Source organism: Nerophis ophidion, linkage group LG22 (assembly GCF_033978795.1).
Source record: "Nerophis ophidion isolate RoL-2023_Sa linkage group LG22, RoL_Noph_v1.0, whole genome shotgun sequence".
NCBI classification, from domain to species: domain Eukaryota; kingdom Metazoa; phylum Chordata; class Actinopteri; order Syngnathiformes; family Syngnathidae; genus Nerophis; species Nerophis ophidion.
Window position 1 is genome coordinate 11,490,742 of NC_084632.1, and position 21,072 is coordinate 11,511,813.

General features: G+C 40.5%; 2 protein-coding genes across 4 annotated transcripts in view; one reads left to right on the top strand and one right to left on the bottom strand.

The window, feature by feature from the left end:
- Positions 1–15,548, top strand: part of rubcn (rubicon autophagy regulator) — a 53,597-nt gene extending 38,049 nt beyond the window's left edge. For all 3 annotated transcript variants that reach the window (XM_061883273.1, XM_061883272.1, XM_061883275.1), the window contains 8 exons: positions 32–164; positions 241–386; positions 2,053–2,117; positions 2,209–2,447; positions 5,047–5,108; positions 5,186–5,339; positions 9,769–9,862; positions 13,615–15,548. In XM_061883273.1, the coding sequence (XP_061739257.1) occupies positions 32–164; positions 241–386; positions 2,053–2,117; positions 2,209–2,447; positions 5,047–5,108; positions 5,186–5,339; positions 9,769–9,862; positions 13,615–13,751 (1,030 nt within the window). In that variant the 3' untranslated portion in view covers positions 13,752–15,548. The remainder of the gene's footprint in view (positions 1–31; positions 165–240; positions 387–2,052; positions 2,118–2,208; positions 2,448–5,046; positions 5,109–5,185; positions 5,340–9,768; positions 9,863–13,614) is intronic.
- LOC133540574 (arf-GAP with coiled-coil, ANK repeat and PH domain-containing protein 2-like) overlaps positions 1–21,072 on the bottom strand; it is a 1,007,806-nt gene that overhangs the window by 620,306 nt on the left and 366,428 nt on the right. The gene's annotated exons all lie outside the window — the stretch shown is intronic.

Below are 21,072 nucleotides of genomic sequence, written 5' to 3' on the forward strand. Positions count from 1 at the left end.
TGCATCAATTCTATCATTTCTCCTGGTGCAGCTCAACCTCCTTCCTTCAATCCAACTCAGCTGAGTCGGTCGCCATGGGTTTGCTCCGACAGTTTGAGGGCATGCAGCTCCCCGCAGCCTCCGAGCTCGACTGGCTGGTCCCAGAACAGGATGCCCCGCAGAAGGTAAGTCTTCTTGTTTACACAGCTGATGATGCCACCCACTAAAGTCATAACACCCTGTTTGTCCATGGTTCCTCAGCTGCTGCCTATCCCAGACTCTCTACCCATCTCACCTGATGATGGGGAACATGCCGACGTCTATAAGTTACGAATACGGGTGCGAGGGAACCTGGAGTGGGCGCCGCCACGACCGCAGATCATCTTTAACATTCACCCGCCACCCAAGTACGTCAACACCAGCTTTTACTGAACTCCTGTCTTCATACACTGGTACTCCTTTAATATGTACTTACAACATAGCTGATATATAATATAAATGACACAAACTTGGCCGTTTTATCATGGTGATGCATGATGACAAATGCCAAGTCCCTCCTAAGTCAGCAATTCTCACCTCCACGGTGGCAAATAAACTAAAATACATTATTATTTAATTTTTAGGAAAATAATTAGGGCTGGGCAATGATTAAAAATTTTAATCGAAGTTAATTGCACTATTTCTCCGATTAATCGCGATTAACTGCATTGTATATGTAAAGCCCAATAATGAATTCAAAAGTAGTGTGTAGTGCACCTTTATTGGAATATTCTCCCACATGAACAAAAGCGCCAAAACATTTGTTGTGCAAACACAATTTAAATCAGTCCTTGTTAAACAGTAGCAGTTAAATAGCATATTTTATGAAAATCAACTCAAAAAATGTAAATACAAACATTTAAGCTTATTGCCACTGCCAGGGTATTTAAGTTATCCTGTTTGTTATGGAAAATAAATATAATCTACGTACAAATCTCTGAGCCACAATCATAACATCTGAACAGGCAATTTCTACGGTAACAGCAGAAACATTTTTTTCATCAGGGATCTTATGTTTAAAAACCTATATTATAGGTAGTGGGCTGTTTTAGGGAATTTTTTTATCAAATTATCCGTAGTAGCAGTATTAATAATGTTGTGTTTATTCTGCGTAGTGCACTTAAAACAATTTTGACCATATCTAGGAATTGATATGATGGGAATTTTCCGATTGTTTTCTTGGTGCTTTGATAAACTGAACGCATCATATACATGGTACTATATTGAGATGTTATGAGCCAGGGAAAAAAAGGAACTACCCTACCCAGCATGCAACAGGAGTGTCGAGCATGCGCGGTAGCCCGGTATAGGTTGTGTCGCCATGACGGCATCTTGTATGTTGTGATATGCACGCTCTGAAAGCAAACGTTAAGAACTCAGCCAACACTCCTCGTCTGCATTATTCATAAATAAACAGACAACACATATACTGCTTCACAGGCCGATGGATGTAGCCGGCAAAGTATTCCCATGCTAGCTAGCCGGTCTACAAGCACGCGTCATTCAGTCCAAAACGGCCCGATCTATCCACATCCAGAATTGTCTGGCGGTCGTATGTGATCCCGGAGTGACCACGCTGTAAGCCAGCCATGAAATTTGCAGAATTGACCGGTATTTTTGCCAAATGTTCCATCTTTACCAAGAGCCCCTAGTCCGGGCGACGCCATCTTGTTAAGAAAAGGCGTTAACAAAATAAAAGCATGTAAACAACATACGCAAATGTGCGATAAAATAATTGTCGGCGTTAATAGATTGATGAGTTAACTCGTAATTAACGCATTAATTTGCCCACCCCTAAGAATAATATAACTGGAACTGACGGAATATGTTACTGCAAATGTAAGCGGTCAAAAAAGGAGCTTTTGTAACCCGTTTTGAAATGTTTTTATTTATGTGCCAAAAAATGTTTTGCTATATATATTGTTATCGCATGAGGCTCCAATATATATATATCGCCATAAAGATTATGGGCCATGTCGCCCATCCCTATTTGAAACCCAACAAGGTAAGAATAATTTGCTTTTCCACTGCCAGGAGGAAGATAATCGTGGCTAAACAGAATTACCGCTGTGCTGGCTGCGGTACCCGCGTTGACCCAGGTACAGTACATAAATGTTTCTACCTTTTATTTAGGTTTGCGCTCTCACACACCTCCATAGCGAGTGACTGACCTTTGTGTTTGTGGCCCAGACTACATCAAGAGACTGCGCTACTGCGAGTACACCGGCCGTTACTTTTGCCAGTGCTGCCACGAGAACGCCCAGGCTGTGGTTCCCGGTCGAATTATGATGAAGTGGGACTTCGGCAGATACTACGTGAGCAACTTTGCCCGTGACTTGCTGAGCAAGATTGCTGGCGACCCACTCTTCGACCCGAATGACATCAATAGTGGTCTCTATAAGAAGGTCAAGGCGTTGGAGTCCGTCCGTGTGAGTAATTGTAATTTGATTGGTTTGAGCTTTATTAATTCACCAAATGTTTAAAGTGGAAATGAGCATATGAGTCGTGGCCTGGACCAAAATGTGACTGCTGGGTGTGAATGATCCTAATTGTGTAATAATGGCAGCTGTGTGCCCTGTAAATATATTGGAAGCACAGTGAAGGAAGCTGTTCTTGCGCTTGATTAAGTTATTAAGTATGGAAATTATTTTTTTTTGTTTTTAATTTTGACTATAGTTCACATTCAATATGAAAGACATGGCGATGAATGTATTTATTCTGAATTTTTTGCATTCTAACTTTTAAAATTAATGTGATCGGAGGGCTGGGAGGAGCACACAGCAAAGCATGTTTTTGTGTCGTTCTGGCCATTTTCAGGTCTTAAATGGCTGTCAAAGTGTACCAACTTGTCGGAATACTTACTCAGACAACTTCTGTCTAGATGAGATGCATTGTTTATGATCTATAATAAACTTACAGAGACCAAGGAAGCGAGGAAGCAGCAGAACACTCGATGATGTAAACATAGAGACACACTCTAGTGATCAGGGCGCCGCTATAAATAGTTTGTCTGTGTTTCAATCAATCAATCAACCAATGTTTATTTATATGGCCCCAAATCACAAGTGTCTTAAAGGGCTGCACAAACCACAACGACATCCTCGATACAGAGCCCACATAAGGGCAAGGAAAAACTCACACCCAGTGGGACGTCGGTGACGGTGACAATGAAGACTATGAGAAACCTTGGAGAGGACCGCATATGTGGGCAACCCCCCACCCTTAGGGGACCGAAAGCAATGGATGTCGAGCAGGTCTAACATGATATTGTGAAAGTCCAATCCATATTAGATCTAACATAACGGTGAGAGTCCAGTCCAAAGTGGATCCAATATAATAGCGAGAGTCCCATCCGTTTGCGCTTATAGTAACAATATCACTAACCCTTGGTTAATATTCAATACCATTGGTTAATATTCAAGTCACGAACTATAAATGGAGTATTGTTGGCAGTTTTTGACTGGTCATATATTGGATTTTATAGGCGGAATAGTGGCGCTCCCATTGGCACAGTTGTATGCAACTTTTATTTATGTTTATTTAGTATTTAGAATGCATAAAAAAATAATCCATCTGTCCTTTAATAATGATTATGAACAACAGGCAAAATTACAAAAGAAGTGCAGTTTCCTTAAGGTGAGGCTGAGAAAACAATATTGTTATATTCGGCCATTAGTGGGAAGAAGTTGACTCATGTAGTTATACAGTGGAACCTCAATTCACAAACTTAGCTGGTTCTTGAAATACTCAGTGGCCTAGTGGTTATAGTGTCCGCCCTGAGATCGGTAGGTTGGGAGTTCAAACCCCGGCCGAGTCATACCAAAGACTATAAAAAATGGGACCTATTGCCTCCTTGCTTGGCACTCAGCATCAAGGGTTGGAATTGGGGGTTAAATCACCATAAATGATTCCCGGGCCTGGCACCGCTGCTGTCCACTGCTCCCCTCACCTCCCAGGGGGTGATCAAGGGGATGAGTCGAATGCAGAGGACAAATTTCACCACACCGAGGCTATGTGTGACAATCATTGATACTTTAACTTTAACATGGTTCGTACATCGAAAAGTTTGTATAGTAAAGTACATTTCTCCATATGAAACAATGTAAATATGAATAATGTATTTCAGTCTTGACAAAAGTCCCTATTTTAGTTCAGGTTTACACACTTTGAACACAATATAAAGTGTTATGCAGTACTGTATTTTAAACAAACCTTACAAGGAGGTGGTGAATTAACCAAAATTTGCCACGACAACAACCTGCTGTCCTCTGTATGCACGGCTCTGCCAATGTGCGCGCACAGAAAAAAGTCCCCTTAGTGCCCTTGCTCTCAGATGTCACAAAAATCTTTATTTAAATAGCCAGATTGATACAATAACAAAAATGTACTTAACTAAAATCAACTTACAGACAGTAAATTAGCATTGGCAAAGATCTTCTTTTGAGCTGATCCTTTAAAAAGGGAACGGCAGAGCGACAGAAGGGAGGGGTGTAGAAGGGAGGGGCTGTGTGTGTGTGTGTGCGTGTGTGTGTGTGTGTGTGTGCTTTAGATCTGCGTTGTAAAGTAGCTTTGGCTACAAACACTATGATGCATACATTGGATGACTGTTTCAGATATCTGTGTCTGTATCTGTCCCTATTTCAAATAAACCTGGAAAAAAGAGTTGCTGCTGAACAAGAGGTAGTCTACACCTCCGCTGTGAAATAAGTTTGCTTTGGCATATTTTTCCAGTAATGTCTGTTCTCATCGCAATTCAGAACCAGCTGTGGTACAGAACCTCCTTTCTCAATCTCTTCAATACAAGCAAGCACAAAATGGCTGCCAGCCAGACACAAATGAATGAATGAAAGAATGAATGAATACAGAGACATGGTTCGCGCACATATTTGGCGCAATCTAAAAAGTTTGCAAATATAGGGGTTTGTAAATCGAGGTTCCACTGTACTGTCATTTATGGAAGATATTTTAATGTGTGAGTAAAGCAAATGTCCTTTTTAAAAATCATTCTCTTATTTCTCCCCTTTTTAGGTCTTAAGGATGCAGCTGTTTCATATGAAAAATCTCTTCAAGACATGTCGCTTTGCAAAGGAGTAAGCGTTAAACTGTAATATGACTTGGTTCAAATGCTGTCCTGTGTCATGTGTTGTGTGTGCTTGTCCTGTTTTAGGGTTCTTGAGCATTTTGACAGTCTTTCCGGTCATCTCACAGAGGACCTTCACCTGTTCTCCCTAAATGACCTCACTTCAGTGCGCAACGGGGAATTGGCCCCACGGATGAAGGAGCTGCTTAAACTCGGCACCATGCACGTAGCAGGCTGCGTGGTAAGTCAAGTTTAAACATATGAACAGTTGATTATGTGATACCAAATGGTGCCTGTCTTTTTACAAGACAGTTCTCACAGCTGGTCTTAAAGTCATAAGGATTTTGGATGGATTTATTTCATAGCTTTTCAGTCCTCACCAGTGCAAAGATAAGTGATAAGACTGACTGGTGAACTTCGTGGCAAATTTAACTTTCAAAATGCACATTTTAGACAAAACTGTCAGAAATTTTCGATCAAATACATGACATGTTGTGCATTCAAGTAAAACAATTAAACAATGTTTGTGTGTCACATTCTGGCAGTAAAACTGCATTTGTGTCAATATAGTGGGTAGTTTTAAGTTCATTTAAACCAGGGGTCACCAACCTTTTTGAAACGAAAAGCTACTTCTTGGCTACTGATTAATGCGAAGGGCTACCAGTTTGATACACACTTAAATAAATTGCCAGAAATAGCCAATTTGCTCAATTTACCTTTAATAAATAAATAAATAAATATATATATATATATATATATATATATATATATATATATATATATGTATGTATGTATGTATGTATGTATGTATGTATGTATGTATGTATGTATGTATATGTATATATATAAAAATGGGTATTTCTGTCTGTCATTCCATCCAACATTTTTTTTCCTTTTACGGAAAGTTTTTTGTAGGGAATAAATGATGAAAAAAACACTAATTTAAACGGTTTAAAAGAGGAGAAAACACCCAAAAAATGAAAATTAAATTTTGAAACATAGTTTATCTTCAATTTCGACTCTTTAAAATTCAAAATTCAACCTTAAAAATGAAGAGAAAAACTAGCTAATTCAAATATTTTTGAAAAAATTAAAAAAATAATTTGTGGAACATAATTAGTAATTTTTCCTGATTAAGATTAATTTTAGAATTTTGATGACACGTTTTAAATATGTTAAAATCCCATCTACACTTTGTTATAATATAAAACAAATTGGACCAAGCTATATTTATAACAAAGACAAATCATTATTTCTTGTAGATTTTCCAGAACAAAAATTTTAAATGAAATTCAAAAGACTTTGAAATAAGATTCAACTTTGATTCTACAGATTTTCTAGATTTGCCAGAATAATTTTTTTGAATTTTAATCATAAGTTTGAAGAAACATTTCACAAATATTCTTCGTCGAAAAACAGAAGCTAGAATGAAGAATTAAATTACAATGTATTTATTATTTTTTACATTAAAAATAAAAAAAGTACTTGAAAATTGATTTAAATTGTCAGGAAAGAAGAGGAAGGAATTTAAAAGGTAAAAAGGTATATGTGTTTAAAAATCCTAAAATCATTTTTAAGGTTGTATTTTTTCTCTAAAGTTGTCTTTCTGAAAGTTATAAGAAGCAAAGTAAAACAATAAATTATTTTATTTAAACAAATGAAGACCAAGTCTTTAAAATATTTTCTTGGATTTTCAAATTCTATTTGAGTTTTGTCTCTCTTAGAATTAAAAATGTCGAGCAAAGCAAGACCAGCTTGCTAGTAAATAAATACAATTTAAAAAAATAGAAGCAGCTCACTGGTAAATGCTGCTATTTGAGCTATTTTTAGAACAGGCCAGCGGGCGACTCATCTGGTCCTTACGAGCTACCTGGTGCCTGCGGGCACCGCGTTGGTGACCCCTGATTTAAACTATGCAAACAAGTTAATTTCTGCGATTGATTGCGATTATTCAAAATTCAAATCAGATTATTCAAAAATTGTCGTTGAACAACACAAATTTTAAGCGCGCCACAATCTGATATAAATTGGATATCTGTCCAAAATCAAAGTTTCGATCTATATCATCTTGCATCAAAAATATCCGATATAAGCGATACAAGCAGTCGTCAGGGTTGTAACTAGCATTTGACAAATACCAAGGTCAAAAATATATTGTCCAAGAGGAACTTTGAAAGGCTGAAATCATGGGTATCCCAGCACCATATACATGAAATTACCTTATTTTTCGGACTATAAATTGCAGTTGTTTTCATAATTTGGCCAGGGGTGTGACTTATACTCAGGAGTGACTTATGTGTGATTTTATTAACACATTACCGTAAAATATCAAATAATATTATTTAGCTCATTCACGTAAGAGACTAGACGTATAAGATTTCATGGGATTTAGCGATTAGGAGTGACAGATTGTTTGGTAAACGTATAGAATGTTCTATATGTTATAGTTATTTAAATGACTCTTACCATAATATGTTACGTTAACATACCAGGCACCTTCTCAGTTGGTTATTTATGCCTCATATAACGTACACTTATTCAGCCTGTTGTTCACTATTCTTTATTTATTTTAAATTGCCTTTCAAATGTCTATTCTTGGTGTTAGGTTTTATCAAATAAATTTCCCCAAGTACTCCAGTGCGACTTATACTCCGAAAAATACGGTACCTTGAGAAACACAATGTACCTCCAGAATAACAAAAGCTTTTATTGAGAGATAAATATCTAACATATTTGATAATCAGTATGATTTTGAAATAGCATATTAAACAATTTCAACATCATTAAAACATAAATTTAAAAAACGTACCAAATGTTCAACAAGACCAGGGTTCCAACCCAACATCTTCTGTGCACTGCAAGTACTAATGACGTCCGCCACGGAGCCACAAGAAGTGACGGAGGCAATTTTGCTTACATATTTTAATCGGTGACAGAGCATGACGTGGCCAGGAATACCATTGGGGTAATTTATTGTATGAAGCGCCTTGTCATTTAATAATTTACATTTTAATGTGCTTCTTCACACGAAATGCAGTATGTTTACTTGTGCAAAGCTGGACAGCCAGTTAGTATCTAAATGTCCTCCAATAAGCACACAAGGTTGGTCTTGTATTTGACATGTCAATTACAAAGGGTAAGCATGGTAGGCTATAGGCTATTAAGCGCTAGGAGCTACACAACACCCAAGCTTGGCATACTAATAAGTATCCTTAATTGGACAATATTGCAGTTTCAGACAGGACATTTGTCAATATAAACAAGTATCAAATAATTATAGTTACACATGCAGTACAACGTCTCCAAGGCAGAGGTGTATTAGAAAGTATGCAGTAAAAAAAAAGTGTCTACATCATTCAATTTACTGCGTCATGAACTTAACCTAATGAATTAAAATCAATTACAACTCCACTTGAACTTAGAGATAGCATAAGTGCATTCGAGATGGTAAATAATAAATAGGTTAATATATTACCTGCAATTGTTCTGTTTTGATAGTTCCACTTAATCAAGCCTTTTCTAACAGTCCACACTACAAAATAATAAAAGTATAATTGACTCATGTCGATCAATCCGTATGAGATCAATATCGATATCGGCCAATACTAAAGGCTGCAATATCTGTCTCGTATCACAAGTAAAAAAAAAAAGTTGTTTCATGACAACCCCTATCTTTATTGTTTAATACTGAATTATTAATTGTTTAATAACTGTGAGAGGCATATTTTAGGGTTTAGATCAGGGGTCACCAACGCGGTGCCCGCGGGTACCAGGTCGCCCGTAAGGACCAGATGAGTAGGCCACTGGCCTGTTCTAAAAAAATAGCTCAAATAGCACACTTACCAGTGAGCTGCCTCTATTTTTTTAAATTGTATTTATTTATTAGCAAGCTGGTCTCGCTTTGCTTGACATTTTTAATTCTAAGAGAGAAAAAACTCAAATAGAAATTGAAAATCTAAGAAAATATTTTAAAGACTTGGTCTTCACTTGTTTAAATAAATTATTTTATTTTTTTACTTTGCTTCTTATAACTTTCAGAAAGACAATACAACTTTAAAAAGGATTTTAGGATTTTTAAACACATACCTTTTTACCTTTTTAAATTTCTTCCTCTTCTTTCCTGGCAATTTAAATCAATGTTCAAGTAAATGTATTTTTTTATCGTAAAGAATAATAAATATTATTTGAAAATGTTCAATTTGAAAAATGTGCACTTAAAGAAAATATAAAAATAAAGTGTTGCATATTGATATTTATCTGTTTCTATATATATTTATTGTGAGATTAAGATGATCAGTGTTTCCACAAAGATAAATATCATTAATAATAACATAGAGTTAAAGGTAAATTGAGCAAATTGGCTATTTGTGACAATTTATTTAAGTGTGTATCAAACTGGTAGCCCTTCACATTAATCAGTACCCAAGAAGTAGCTCTTGGTTTCAAAAAGGTTGGTGACCCCTGGTTTAGATCATAGACAATATGCCTTTTTTAGGGCTTCTTATGGGTTTTGTTCACATTTTTTCGCCATTTGTTCTGGTCTTTGAATGTAACTGCCGCGGAACGCACTACTCCACAGTAGTTGTGCAAAAGACATTTGTCACAAAAGCATATTTTCAGCTGTGTCCAGTACGAATGTTCTAGCTTACATCTGCGCTGATCTTCCCCAGCTGTGCCAGGCGAAAGGCTTCGTGTGCGAGTTCTGCGGCAACGACAAAGACATCATCTTCCCCTTTCAACTGAGCAAGTGCCAGCGCTGCGAAGGTGAGCCCTCTCAGATGGTAGCGGGCCTGGGTGGCCTACAGTTGCCGCCTCGCCGCCACTCCGCTGCCATTATCTGGAAAGACTGGAAGATCGCTAAGCCTCGGAGGCTGGCGAAGGCCCTCTCCAAGGACCGGCGGGACGGGGAGGGGGGCGAGGAGAATTTAGACTGGGCCGAGGGCAGGAACAAAACATTCACACGCAAAACCGACCCCAAACAGGATAAAGAGGGAGCTTTTTGGGGATTCTCTCCTGGGAAGTTAGCAAAAGTGTTTTCCAGGCATCAGGAAGCTGAGGACGAGCAGGAGGTGACTGGAAGGCGCGAGTCTGAGAAGGATGAAGGGAAAGAAAGTGATCAAGAAAGCAAGGAGGGGGGAGAGGTTTGCGGCAAAGAAAGGTCAAGGAGTGAGGAAAGTGAGGATGGGCGGGCAAAGAGGCTGAATTTACTTAAAATTCTCCATTTAGAGCGACTGAAAAAGAACCTCTCGAAGAGTGACAGGAAGTGCAGTGACAGCGAGACATGCAGCAGTCAGGAAAGTTTAGAAAACGCCGGAACAGGACAAGGGAGAATGGAGACATGGTTAGCCGGGCTAGGCAAGACTTTCTCTAAAGGAGGCGTTGAGGATGAAAGCAGAGCTGAAGAGGAAGAAATGGAAAAAAATGGCAAGAAAGCTTTGTCGGAGATGGGAGGCGGGGCTTTGGAGGTGGAAGACAGGGAAGCTGAAAAAGAGGCGGAGGTGACGCAGACAGGTGAACAAGCGGATCCCGTTCCCAATCAGACCAACTGGCGAGCTCGCAAGACGCGCCGAGCCCGCAGAGTCACCAGAGGCAGGCAAACGTGTGAAGGGGAGACAGGTGGTGGTGCAGACGAGCAATAAAGGTTATGTACAGCAAAGCCCAAAATAATTCATGCTCAGCGCACATTTCGAGTTGGTTAGAATGTTTATCTGGTCTTTTAGCTGGAAATGACACTTTGTGTGGCATCTGCCTGTTCTCCTCGTTTCTGCACACACTCTGAAAAATGCACTTTAAATGAATTAGAAGACTCTAAATCAGGGTTCTCCACATTTTTCCTGTGAGGACCGCATTCAGTAAAATCGAATGATCCGGGGGACACTCAAATGCATTTTGTAGATTAAAGATGCTGTTTATAGCACACTGCAATTTTCTGGCAACCAGACTAGGGTGTACTTGAAAGAGGACAGAAAAAAACCATAGCCTCAAAAGATGTATACTCCTTATTATTATATGTATCTCGTATTGCAATTATACGACCATTTTGGGAGTTACCAGGATTCTTTGTACAAAATGTTTGTTTAAGAAATTTTTTTCCATCCTTCCATCCATGCATCATCTTCCTCTTATCTGAGGTTGGGTCGCGGGGGCGGTAACCTAGGCAGTAAAGCCCAGACTTCCCTCTCTTCCAGCCACTTTGTCCATCTCCTCCCGGGGGATCCCGAGGCGTTCCCTGGCCAGCTGGGAGACTTAGTACCACCCATGTGTCAATTTCTTTTTTTTAAATATAAAAGCAAAACAATGAAAATAGCAACCCGACGTTCTTGTGTCATCTCCAGCTAGACAAACACATTCACCAAATGTAGTAACACATTAACCCAGAGACGGTTCTTTAAACGAATGTGTTACCAAAGCTGCAACACAGTAAAAACTCGCGTTGATCTTTCTGTTATTTATTGCCTCAGCTTTTTTGGGAGTGGGGCACAATTTTATTTTTATCTGAGGGATAAATTAAGTTTAAAATGGATTGTTTTCTTTAACGGTAAAACTAAAATGTTATTTGAGTTATGTGGTGATTATTAGCATAGTTAGACATAAAGTATTTACCAAGATATAAGACATCATTTTCCTGGAGCCGTTTGTTTTTTTGTTTTTTCATAAGGAAATGTATGATTAATTTTGTTTGGGGGGAAAAAACTGATAATGACCGAGAAATGATTTGATATTTTTGAATACCTAATGATTCTGCTTCATCGATCATCAATTTTTTTGAGCAAGTCGTTTAATCGCTCCAAGTCAAAGGTGACAGGAAGAAAAGCACAGACTCATCTGTAGGGAAGTCATTTGTGTGAGTGACAGGAAGAAAAGCTCAGACTCCCTAGTAGGGAAGTGATTTGTGTGAGTGACAGGAAGAAAAACACTGTCTCACTTGTAGGGAAGTCATTTGTGTGAGTGACACGAAGAAAAGCACTGATTCACTTGTAGGGAAGGCATTTGTGTGAGTGACAGAAAGAAAAGCTCAGACTGCATTTGCATGGAAGTTGTGTAAGTGACGGGAAGAAAAGCTCTGACTCACTTGAAGGGAAGTCATTTGTGTGACAGGGAGACAATCTCAGACTCACTTGTAGGCAAGTGGTTCGTGTGAGTGACAGGAAGAAAAGCTCAGACTCCCTTGTAGGGAAGTAATTTGTGTGACAGGAAGAAAAGCTCAGACTTCCTTGAAGGTAAGTCATTTGTGTGAGTGAGAGGAAGAAAATATCAGACTCACTTGAAGAGAAGTCATGTGTGAGTGATAGGAAGAAAAGCGCATATTCACTTGTAGGGAAGTCATTTGTGTGAGTGACAGGAAGAAAAGCTCAGACCTACTTGCATGCAATTCATTAGGGAAGTCATTTTGTGCCACGATTTCGTACATAAACAGAATCCATTTTGTCCAAAATAAATAATGTAAATTAAATGAGTCCATAATCTGACGCCGAAAAATTTTAAATGTAGAGGACAATGCAAAATACATCTAAATAACAAATGAAAAGGATAAAAAAAGAAAATTTGGGGCGCAGAGCTATGCTTTGTAATTTTCTACAACTTTCTTAAATTCAAACTGTGGACACTCGCAACTTTCTTTGGCCCCACGGTGGCTTATTTTGCAGTTAATATAAAAAAACGCACTGAAACTGTGTCCCTTACATGGGTGATTCTTTGTTTAGACACTAAATTCCCCGGAAGGAAACCGACCACTTTGTTAGGCGCAGTGTTTGGCCGTTCAATAACCAAGACGGTATACAAAAACCCAGGCAGATATTCAACATCACTGTATCTCTAAACCAACTCCTCTTTTTCAGACGGATATCCAGGAAAATATGAGTGTCTTATATAATGGTAGCAGATAATATGCATAATTTATTTTTAATGTTGTCTAAGCTCCTTTTAGTTTGAGCTTTTCCGTCAAGCTTCAGGCGGTCGAGTGGTTTTACATTTCTTTCACTTCCTGTTTGGGAGTTACTTGGTGGCGGTCATGTGGCTGGACTATTTGCTTTTGTTTGTTGTGGTAACTCGCCTGCGGTGGCAATTGGTGGTTAATTATAGCTGCGGCGTCACTCCTACATTTATCACTCCAGCTTTTTGCACATTTTTTAATTTATTTTTTATTTGTGTCTGTTATTTAAGTTTCAGCATGCAATAAATGATTTTCTGCAATTGGTTTTCTTGTCCGTTTCATTTTGTGTCAGTGCCTCAAAGGATCATAAAACGTGGAAGTTGTGTAGCGGTTCCGTGTCTGAACTAGTGTAAGGCGTGGTCGGCCGCTCCCTGCTTCGCCGCCGTCTCACCCTCCTACTGCCTCTTTCCCCTCTGCCTCGCGCGCTTTTCACCTCTGCGCCTTTTATAGCGCCCCGCTCGTTGTGATTGGTTGGCGCCTTTTCCCCCGGGGCGAACTGGTTAGACTGGTTACCGTGTGATCTTTGCTCCCTCTTCCTTGGCTCTGTTATCGTATTTGATCATCCCTCTCTCTCTTTTCCCAGAGTGCCACGCGTGTTACCACCGCAGCTGCTTCAAGGCCAGCTCGGAATGCCCCCGATGTCAACGACTGGCAGAGCGCCGAGAGAGGATGGCGCGCAGGAACATGGAGGAGCAGGAGGACGAGGGCGGCGGGAGTTAGCGCCGAAACATGGAGGCAAGAAGAAGGAGTGCACAATGTGACCATGATTGTAATGACTCTGTCCTGTTTTTGTATGTCAAACTAACTGCTGTTGATTTCCAACAAGTGTTCCCCGTTAGCACCTTTTGACGCTTTAGCACTTAACACTGGAGAATGCGTCCCATGTGGGGGGGGGGAAAGAAACGTGGCCTGGTGCGGCTTTGCTGCCACGTCAGGTGAGACCAACGTCGATACCGTAACTCCTCTAATACGGGGGCAAGCCATGTTGCAGCGGCGCACAACATAGCCAAAGATTGCTTACTTTATTGGCACTTATGTTCTTCCCCTTTAGCCATGGAAGACGCATACATGACAGCTAATCAAATACCCAGGTTTGATATTTGTCTTTGTTTTTTATATGTGTACCGTAAATGCTTTAATTATAGCCGGGACGTCAATTGGAAGCAGGCAATAACTGGTAATTATTATATAATAACTTGAATAATGTGCATGAGAAAGCGGGACCACATGGTCATACAGCACAGAACCAAGGTGTTAGCGGTAAGGAGTAAAGTGCTGAGTCAGCATTAATACTACTAATTAGTCGTGTAAACAGCATGCATGACTTTCACGCCATGTGTAATGTAAAGGTAGACAAACCACTCATGGTACTACTAAAGCAGCTGCTGCCATCTAGTGGAGTCAATACGTCAGGAGGTTGCCTACAGCCACTGTCGTTAACGCTAATGTTTTTGCCTTGCAGTCATTTTTGCTTTTGTAGACCAAACAAACTTTGCAGTTAATTGACTAGAGGCGTTAATTGGAGCATTTACGGGGATTAACTTCTATCAACTATTGCATTTACACGTTACAGCGAAAATGTTTGATTTAAAATGACTGAATTGTTTTTTTTGTTTTTTTTCATGTTACAAAAAGATTTATTCCATGGCTGATTTACAATGTATATTCCTGCCAGTTATTGTATGTTTTAATGAATATGTTTATTTTAATTGTTGTTTTAGCCACAGAGATACTCAAGACCAAAACATTTTTGCAGGGTTAGCGTACCAGGCTAAACTACAGCTAAATCTAGCTGAAGAGATGCATCTATAGAAGAACGAGTGGGTGAGTTGTAGAGCTGGACAGGAACCTTTTGACAAATCTAGAGCCAGGTCAAAGTTCATGCTCCAAGGGGATCCTAAATTAGGGACCGAGTTAGCTGTTGAGCTAAAGCTATCTGATGCAGTGATGTCATACTTAATTGGGAAAAGGACACATTTAAAGCACTTCCAACTTATTGGCCTTCCTGGAGAACGTCCAGGTCTTTGCACTGATGTGTGGGTAGGGAAATGCCACTGCGAGCTTCTTTTCTTGTTGATTTACTTTTAAATGTTCCTACTCCACACCTCCCGTCTGTCACTCGGGTTGCACAACTGTACAGATATTCAAAATACACGACAATATCGGTGAAAGAAAACTTATCAACCTAAGTCCAGCCCTCCTTTTCCTAACTGTAAGGTTGTTTAGCCGGTGACATGCTCTCGAGTTGCATCATATTTGCAGCTGCACTTATCGGCTTTAATTGATGGGGTTTTTAACGAGACCAAAACTACAGCCCCTAAAACCGACACAAACCAAGCTGACCGGTTCCTTTTCAGTGGTTAGCACACACTTTTTGGGTTTAAAGTGTTGGAACCATTTCAAGTGCACTGCAGATGAAGTTATTTTCTTTTATTGAGATTTAAATTGTTATAAAGATTGTTTATTTTGTGTTATTTTGTAATTCTATTTACAATAAAAGACTGGCCAGACTGTTAATGAGGGATGCTTTTTTTTTCATTCACAGACAAAGTCACATTCAATGTACACTTTTTTCACTTTAGGGTTCAAGGACTCTTACATATTGATGGACATAATGACTACAAACACCTGTTTTATTTACTTAAAGGCCTACTGAAATGAGATTTTCTTATTTAAACGGGCATAGCAGGTCCATTATATGTGTCATACTTGATCATTTTGCAATATTGCCATATTTTTGCTGAAAAGATTTAATAGAGAACATCGACGATAAAGTTCGCAACTTTTGGTTGCTAATAAAAAAACCTTGCTTTTACCGAAAGTAGCAGACGATGTGCGTGTGACGTCACCGGTGTGAGGGCTCCTCACATCCTCACATTGTTTATAATGTGAACCTGCAGCAGCAAGAGCTATTCGAACCGAGAAAGCGACAATTTCCCCATTAATTTGAGCGAGGATGAAAGATTAGTGGATGAGGAAATTTAGAGTAAAGGACTAAAAAAAAGTTTTAAAAAAAAGGCGATTGCATTGGGAGTTGTTCAGATGTTTTTAGACACATTTACTAGGATAATTCTGGTAAATCCCTTATCTTTCTATTGTGTTGCTAGTGTTTTAGTGAGTATAATAGTACCTGATAGTCGGAGGGGTGTGTCCACGGGTGTTTTGACGCCAGTCTCTGAGTAAAGTCACGAAGCTGCAGCAGGACAGAAGCTCTGCTGATCTCCGGTAAGAGGCGACTTTTTATCACAATTTCCTCACCGAAAACTGCTGGTTCACATGTGGTCGCGATCCATGTTCGCTTGACCGCTCTGATCCATAGTAAAGCTTCACCTCCGGGAATTTTAAACAAGGAAACACCGTGTGTTTGTGTGGCTAAAGGCTAAAAGCTTCCCACCTCCATCTTTCTACTTTGACTTCTCCATTATTAATTGAACAAATTGCAAAAGATTCAGCAACACAGATGTCCAAAATACTGTGTAATTATGCGATGAATAGAGACTACTTTTAGCCGCAAGTGGTGCTGGACTAATATGTCCCCTCCAACCAATAACGTCACAAACACGCGTCTACATACACGTCATCATTCCGCGACGTTTTCAACAAGAAACTCCGCAGGAAATTTAAAATTGTAATTTAGTAAACTAAACCGGCCGTATTGGCATGTGTTGCAATGTTAATATTTCATCATTGATATATAAACTATCAGACTGTGTGGTCGGTAGTAGTGGGTTTCAGTAGGCCTTTAACGCAATGTTTTTATCTGTAATATTCATAGCCCATGTTGCACACACACCCATACAAAAACATGGGTGTAGCTAATGTTCAATTTAAAAGCTCCAAGACTGCCATCTAGTGTTCGAAATATGCTAGGACAGACAATTTTTTTTTTAAATTAAAGTACATACCATCCATCCATTTACTACCATTTGTCCCTTTTGGGGTTGTGCGGGGAGCTGGAGCCTATCTCAGCTGCATTTGGCAACATTTTAAAAGTATGGAATAAAAGAGTTAGCCTAACAAAAATGGAATGACATATTTTTTTAAAGTATAATTTCAATGTATAAAATATTTATCATTATTTTATACTTGCAATAGTGCAAGGTAAATGCCCTCTACTGATCAAATTTAGCACTACATGAATGTTGTCTATCTGTGTTGGCCCTGCGATGAGGTGGCGACTTGTCCAGGGTGTATCCCGTCTTCCGCCCGAATGAAGCTGCGATAGGCTCCAGCGACCCAAAAAGGGACAAGCGATAGAAAATGGATGGATGGAATAAGGTAATCACCCTCTACTGGTCAAATTTAGCACTACATGAATGTTGTCCATCTGTGTTGGCCCTGCGATGAGATGGCGACTTGTCCAGGGTGTATCCCGTCTTCCGCCCGAATGCAGCTGCGATAGGCTCCAGCGACCTCAAAAGGTACAAGCGGTAGAAAATGGATGGTATAAGGTAATCACCCTCTACTAGTCAAGTTTAGCGCTACATGAATGTTGTCTATCTGTGTTGGCCCTGCGATGAGGTGGCGACTTGTCCAGGGTGTATCCCGTTTTCTGCCCGAATGAAGCTGCGATAGGCTCCAGCGACCTCAAAAGGTACAAGCGGTAGAAAATGGATGGTATAAGGTAATCACCCTCTACTAGTCAAGTTTAGCTCTACATGAATGTTGTCTATCTGTGTTGGCCCTGCGATGAGGTGGCGACTTGTCCAGGGTGTATCCCGTCTTCCGCCCGAATGAAGCTGCGATAGGCTCCAGCGACCCAAAAAGGGACAAGCGATAGAAAATGGATGGATGGAATAAGGTAATCGCCCTCTACTGGTCAAATTTAGCACTACATGAATGTTGTCTATCTGTGTTGGCCATGCAATGAGGTGGCGACTTGTCCAGGTTGTATGCCGCCTTCTGCCCAAATGCAGCTGAGATAGGCTCTAGTGACTCCAAAAAGGGACAAACAGTAGAAAATGGATGGATGGAATAAGGTAAATGCCCTCTACTGGTCAAATTTAACACTACATAAATGTTGTCTATCTGTGTTGGCCCTGCGATGAGATGGCGACTTGTCCAGGATGTAATCCGCCTTCCGCCCGAATGCAGCTGAGATGGGCTCCAGCGACTCCAAAAGGGACAAGCGGTTGAAAATGGATGGTATAAGGTAATCACCCTCTAATAGTCAAGTTTAGCGCTACATGAATGTTGTCTATCTGTGTTGGCCCTGCGATGAGGTGGCGACTTGTCCAGGGTGTATCCCGTCTTCCGCCCGAATGAAGCTGCGATAGGCTCCAGCGACCCAAAAAGGGACAAGCGATAGAAAATGGATGGATGGAATAAGGTAATCGCCCTCTACTGGTCAAATTTAGCACTACATGAATGTTGTCTATCTGTGTTGGCCATGCGATGAGGTGGCTACTTGTCCATGGTGTACGCCGCCTTCTGCCCAAATGCTGCTGAGATAGACTCCAGCACCCCCCCGTTTACCCAAAAAGGGACAAGCTGTAGAAAATGTATGAATAAATGGATGTTCTAAACGAGGTAGTTACTCTCAGACAAATAACACAAGACAAAATACATCTCAAATTCAGCAATTATAATACAAAACAGACTAAATATCTTGATGCACAATGTCTACTTAAATATGTTAGACCAAGTTTTGTGATGAAGCTTAAAGTACACGCTGAGATGTCTACCTTTGTCGCTGCTCGTCTGGAGCAATGTGTCCCTCGCTTAAAAGGTCAGACCGGAAACAATGACTCCAGCAGTTGCTCGAGGCAGAACATTCATGCTCTGTTGTCAAGACGTTGTAAAAGTCAGATTTTTGCAATTTATTTAGATTTTTTTTTTCCCCTGGCTTGAATGAGAACTACCTAGTAGTTCATCTACTCACCCCACTGCTGCTTCATTGTGACACATAAGCCTCCCTTACCATGAATTGATTAACGTGAACCCTGACTTAAACAAGTTGAAAAACTTATTCGGGTGTTAGTATTTAGTGGTCAATTGTACGGAATATCTACTGTACTGTGCAATCTACTAATAAAAGTTTCAATCAATCAAAAAAAAAAAAAACTGTGCAGAGTGGCGATAGTACTGCATACATGATCAACCTGCCGCGTCTTAATGGTTTCATCTAGCCTATTTGAGTGATGTTCGGCGGGCCAACTGAAAAGCTTTAGCCAGATATGAATGACTCAGAAGAAAAGACCAACTTTGTGTTCTTATTGAAGGACATCCATACATCTTCTTCCGCTTATCTGAGGTCGGGTCGCGGGGGCCGCAGCCTAAGCAGGGAAGCCCAGATGCTCCTCTCCCCAGCCGCTTTGTCCAGCTCTTCCCGGGGGATCCCGAGGCGTTCCCAGGCCAGCCGGGAGACATAGTCTTCCCAACGTGTCCTGGGTCTTCCCCGTGGCCTCATACCGGTCGGACGTGCCCTAAACACCTCCCTAGGGATGCGTTCGGGTGGCATTCTGACCAGATGCCTGAACCACCTCATCTGGCTCCTCTCGATGTGGAGGAGTAGTGGCTTTACTTTGAGTTCCTTCCGGATGGCAGAGCTTCTCACCCTATCTCTAAGGGAGAGCCTCGCCACCCGGCGGAGGAAACTAATTTCAAGGCTGCTTGTACCCGTGATCTTGTCCTTTCGGTCATGACCCAAAGCTCATGACCATAGGTGAGGATGGGAAATTGAGAGCTTTGCCTTCCGGCTCAGCTCCTTCTTCACCACAACAGATCGATACAGCGTCCGCATCACTGAAGACGCCGCACCGATCTGCCTGTCGATCTCACGATCCACTCTTCCCCCACTCGTGAACAAGACTCCTAGGTACTTGAACTCCTCCACTTGGGGCAGGGTCTCCTCCCCATCCCAGAGATGGCACTCCACCCTTTTTCGGGCGTGAACCATGGACTCGAACTTGGAGGTGCTGATTCTCATCCCAGTCGCATCACACTCGGCCGCGAACCGATCCAGTGAGAGCTGAAGATCCCGGTCAGATGAAGCCATCAGGACCACATCATCTGCAAAAAGCAGAGACTTAATCCTGCAGCCACCAAACCGGATCCCCGCAACGCCTTGACTGCACCTAGAAATTCTGTCCATAAAAGTTATGAACAGAATCGGTGACAAAGGGCAGCCTTGGCGGAGTCCAACCCTCACTGGAAATGTGTCCGACTTACTGCCGGCAATGCGGACCAAGCTCTGACACTGATCATACAGGGAGTGGACTGCCACAATCGAGACAGTCTGATACCCCCATACTCTCTGAGCACTCCCCGCAGGACTTCCCGAGGGACACGGTCGAATGCCTTCTCCAAGTCCACAAAGCACATGTAGACTGGTTGGGCAAACTCCCATGCACCCTCAAGAACCCTGCCGAGAGTATAGAGCTGGTCCACAGTTTATTGGAGGACATTCAGATGTTAACTGGCTGTTCAGTTTTTCATAAGTAAACACTGCAGGACTGCTTTTATTAAAGTTAAAGTTCCAATAGTCACACACACACACTAGGTGTGGTGAAATTTGTCTTCTGCATTCGACCCATCCCCTTGTTCACCCCCTGGGAGGTGAGAGGGGAGCAGTGAGCAGCAGCGTTGGCCACGCCCGCTTATATCCACAATTTTAGATTAAACTTTTTTTTTTTACTGATATTTCAACATTCTTCTCGTACTTACCTGTCCTCCACCCCTGTAGTGTTATACCTTTATCCTCATCATATTTGTCACTTTATTGTAATATCATACATTTTACGATCTTAACTTTACAAAGATTAAAACATGATTATGTATACTTCCATCCATCCATTTCATACCACTTGGATGTTTCTTGAAATATTCTTTCTTTAATATCTAATCTTTATGATTTAAAAGAAATGTTTCCCTCTTGTTATTATGACTTTATTCTTGTTTAAGTACTGCTTTTTTATTTAAAATATTCTCTGTTTTTGTAATTATTTTTTTAAACTAATATTTCAACATATCTATGGTAGTTTTTTTTCTCTTAGTTTTATTCCTCAGAGAGTATTTTAACTTTATTATTGTACAATACATT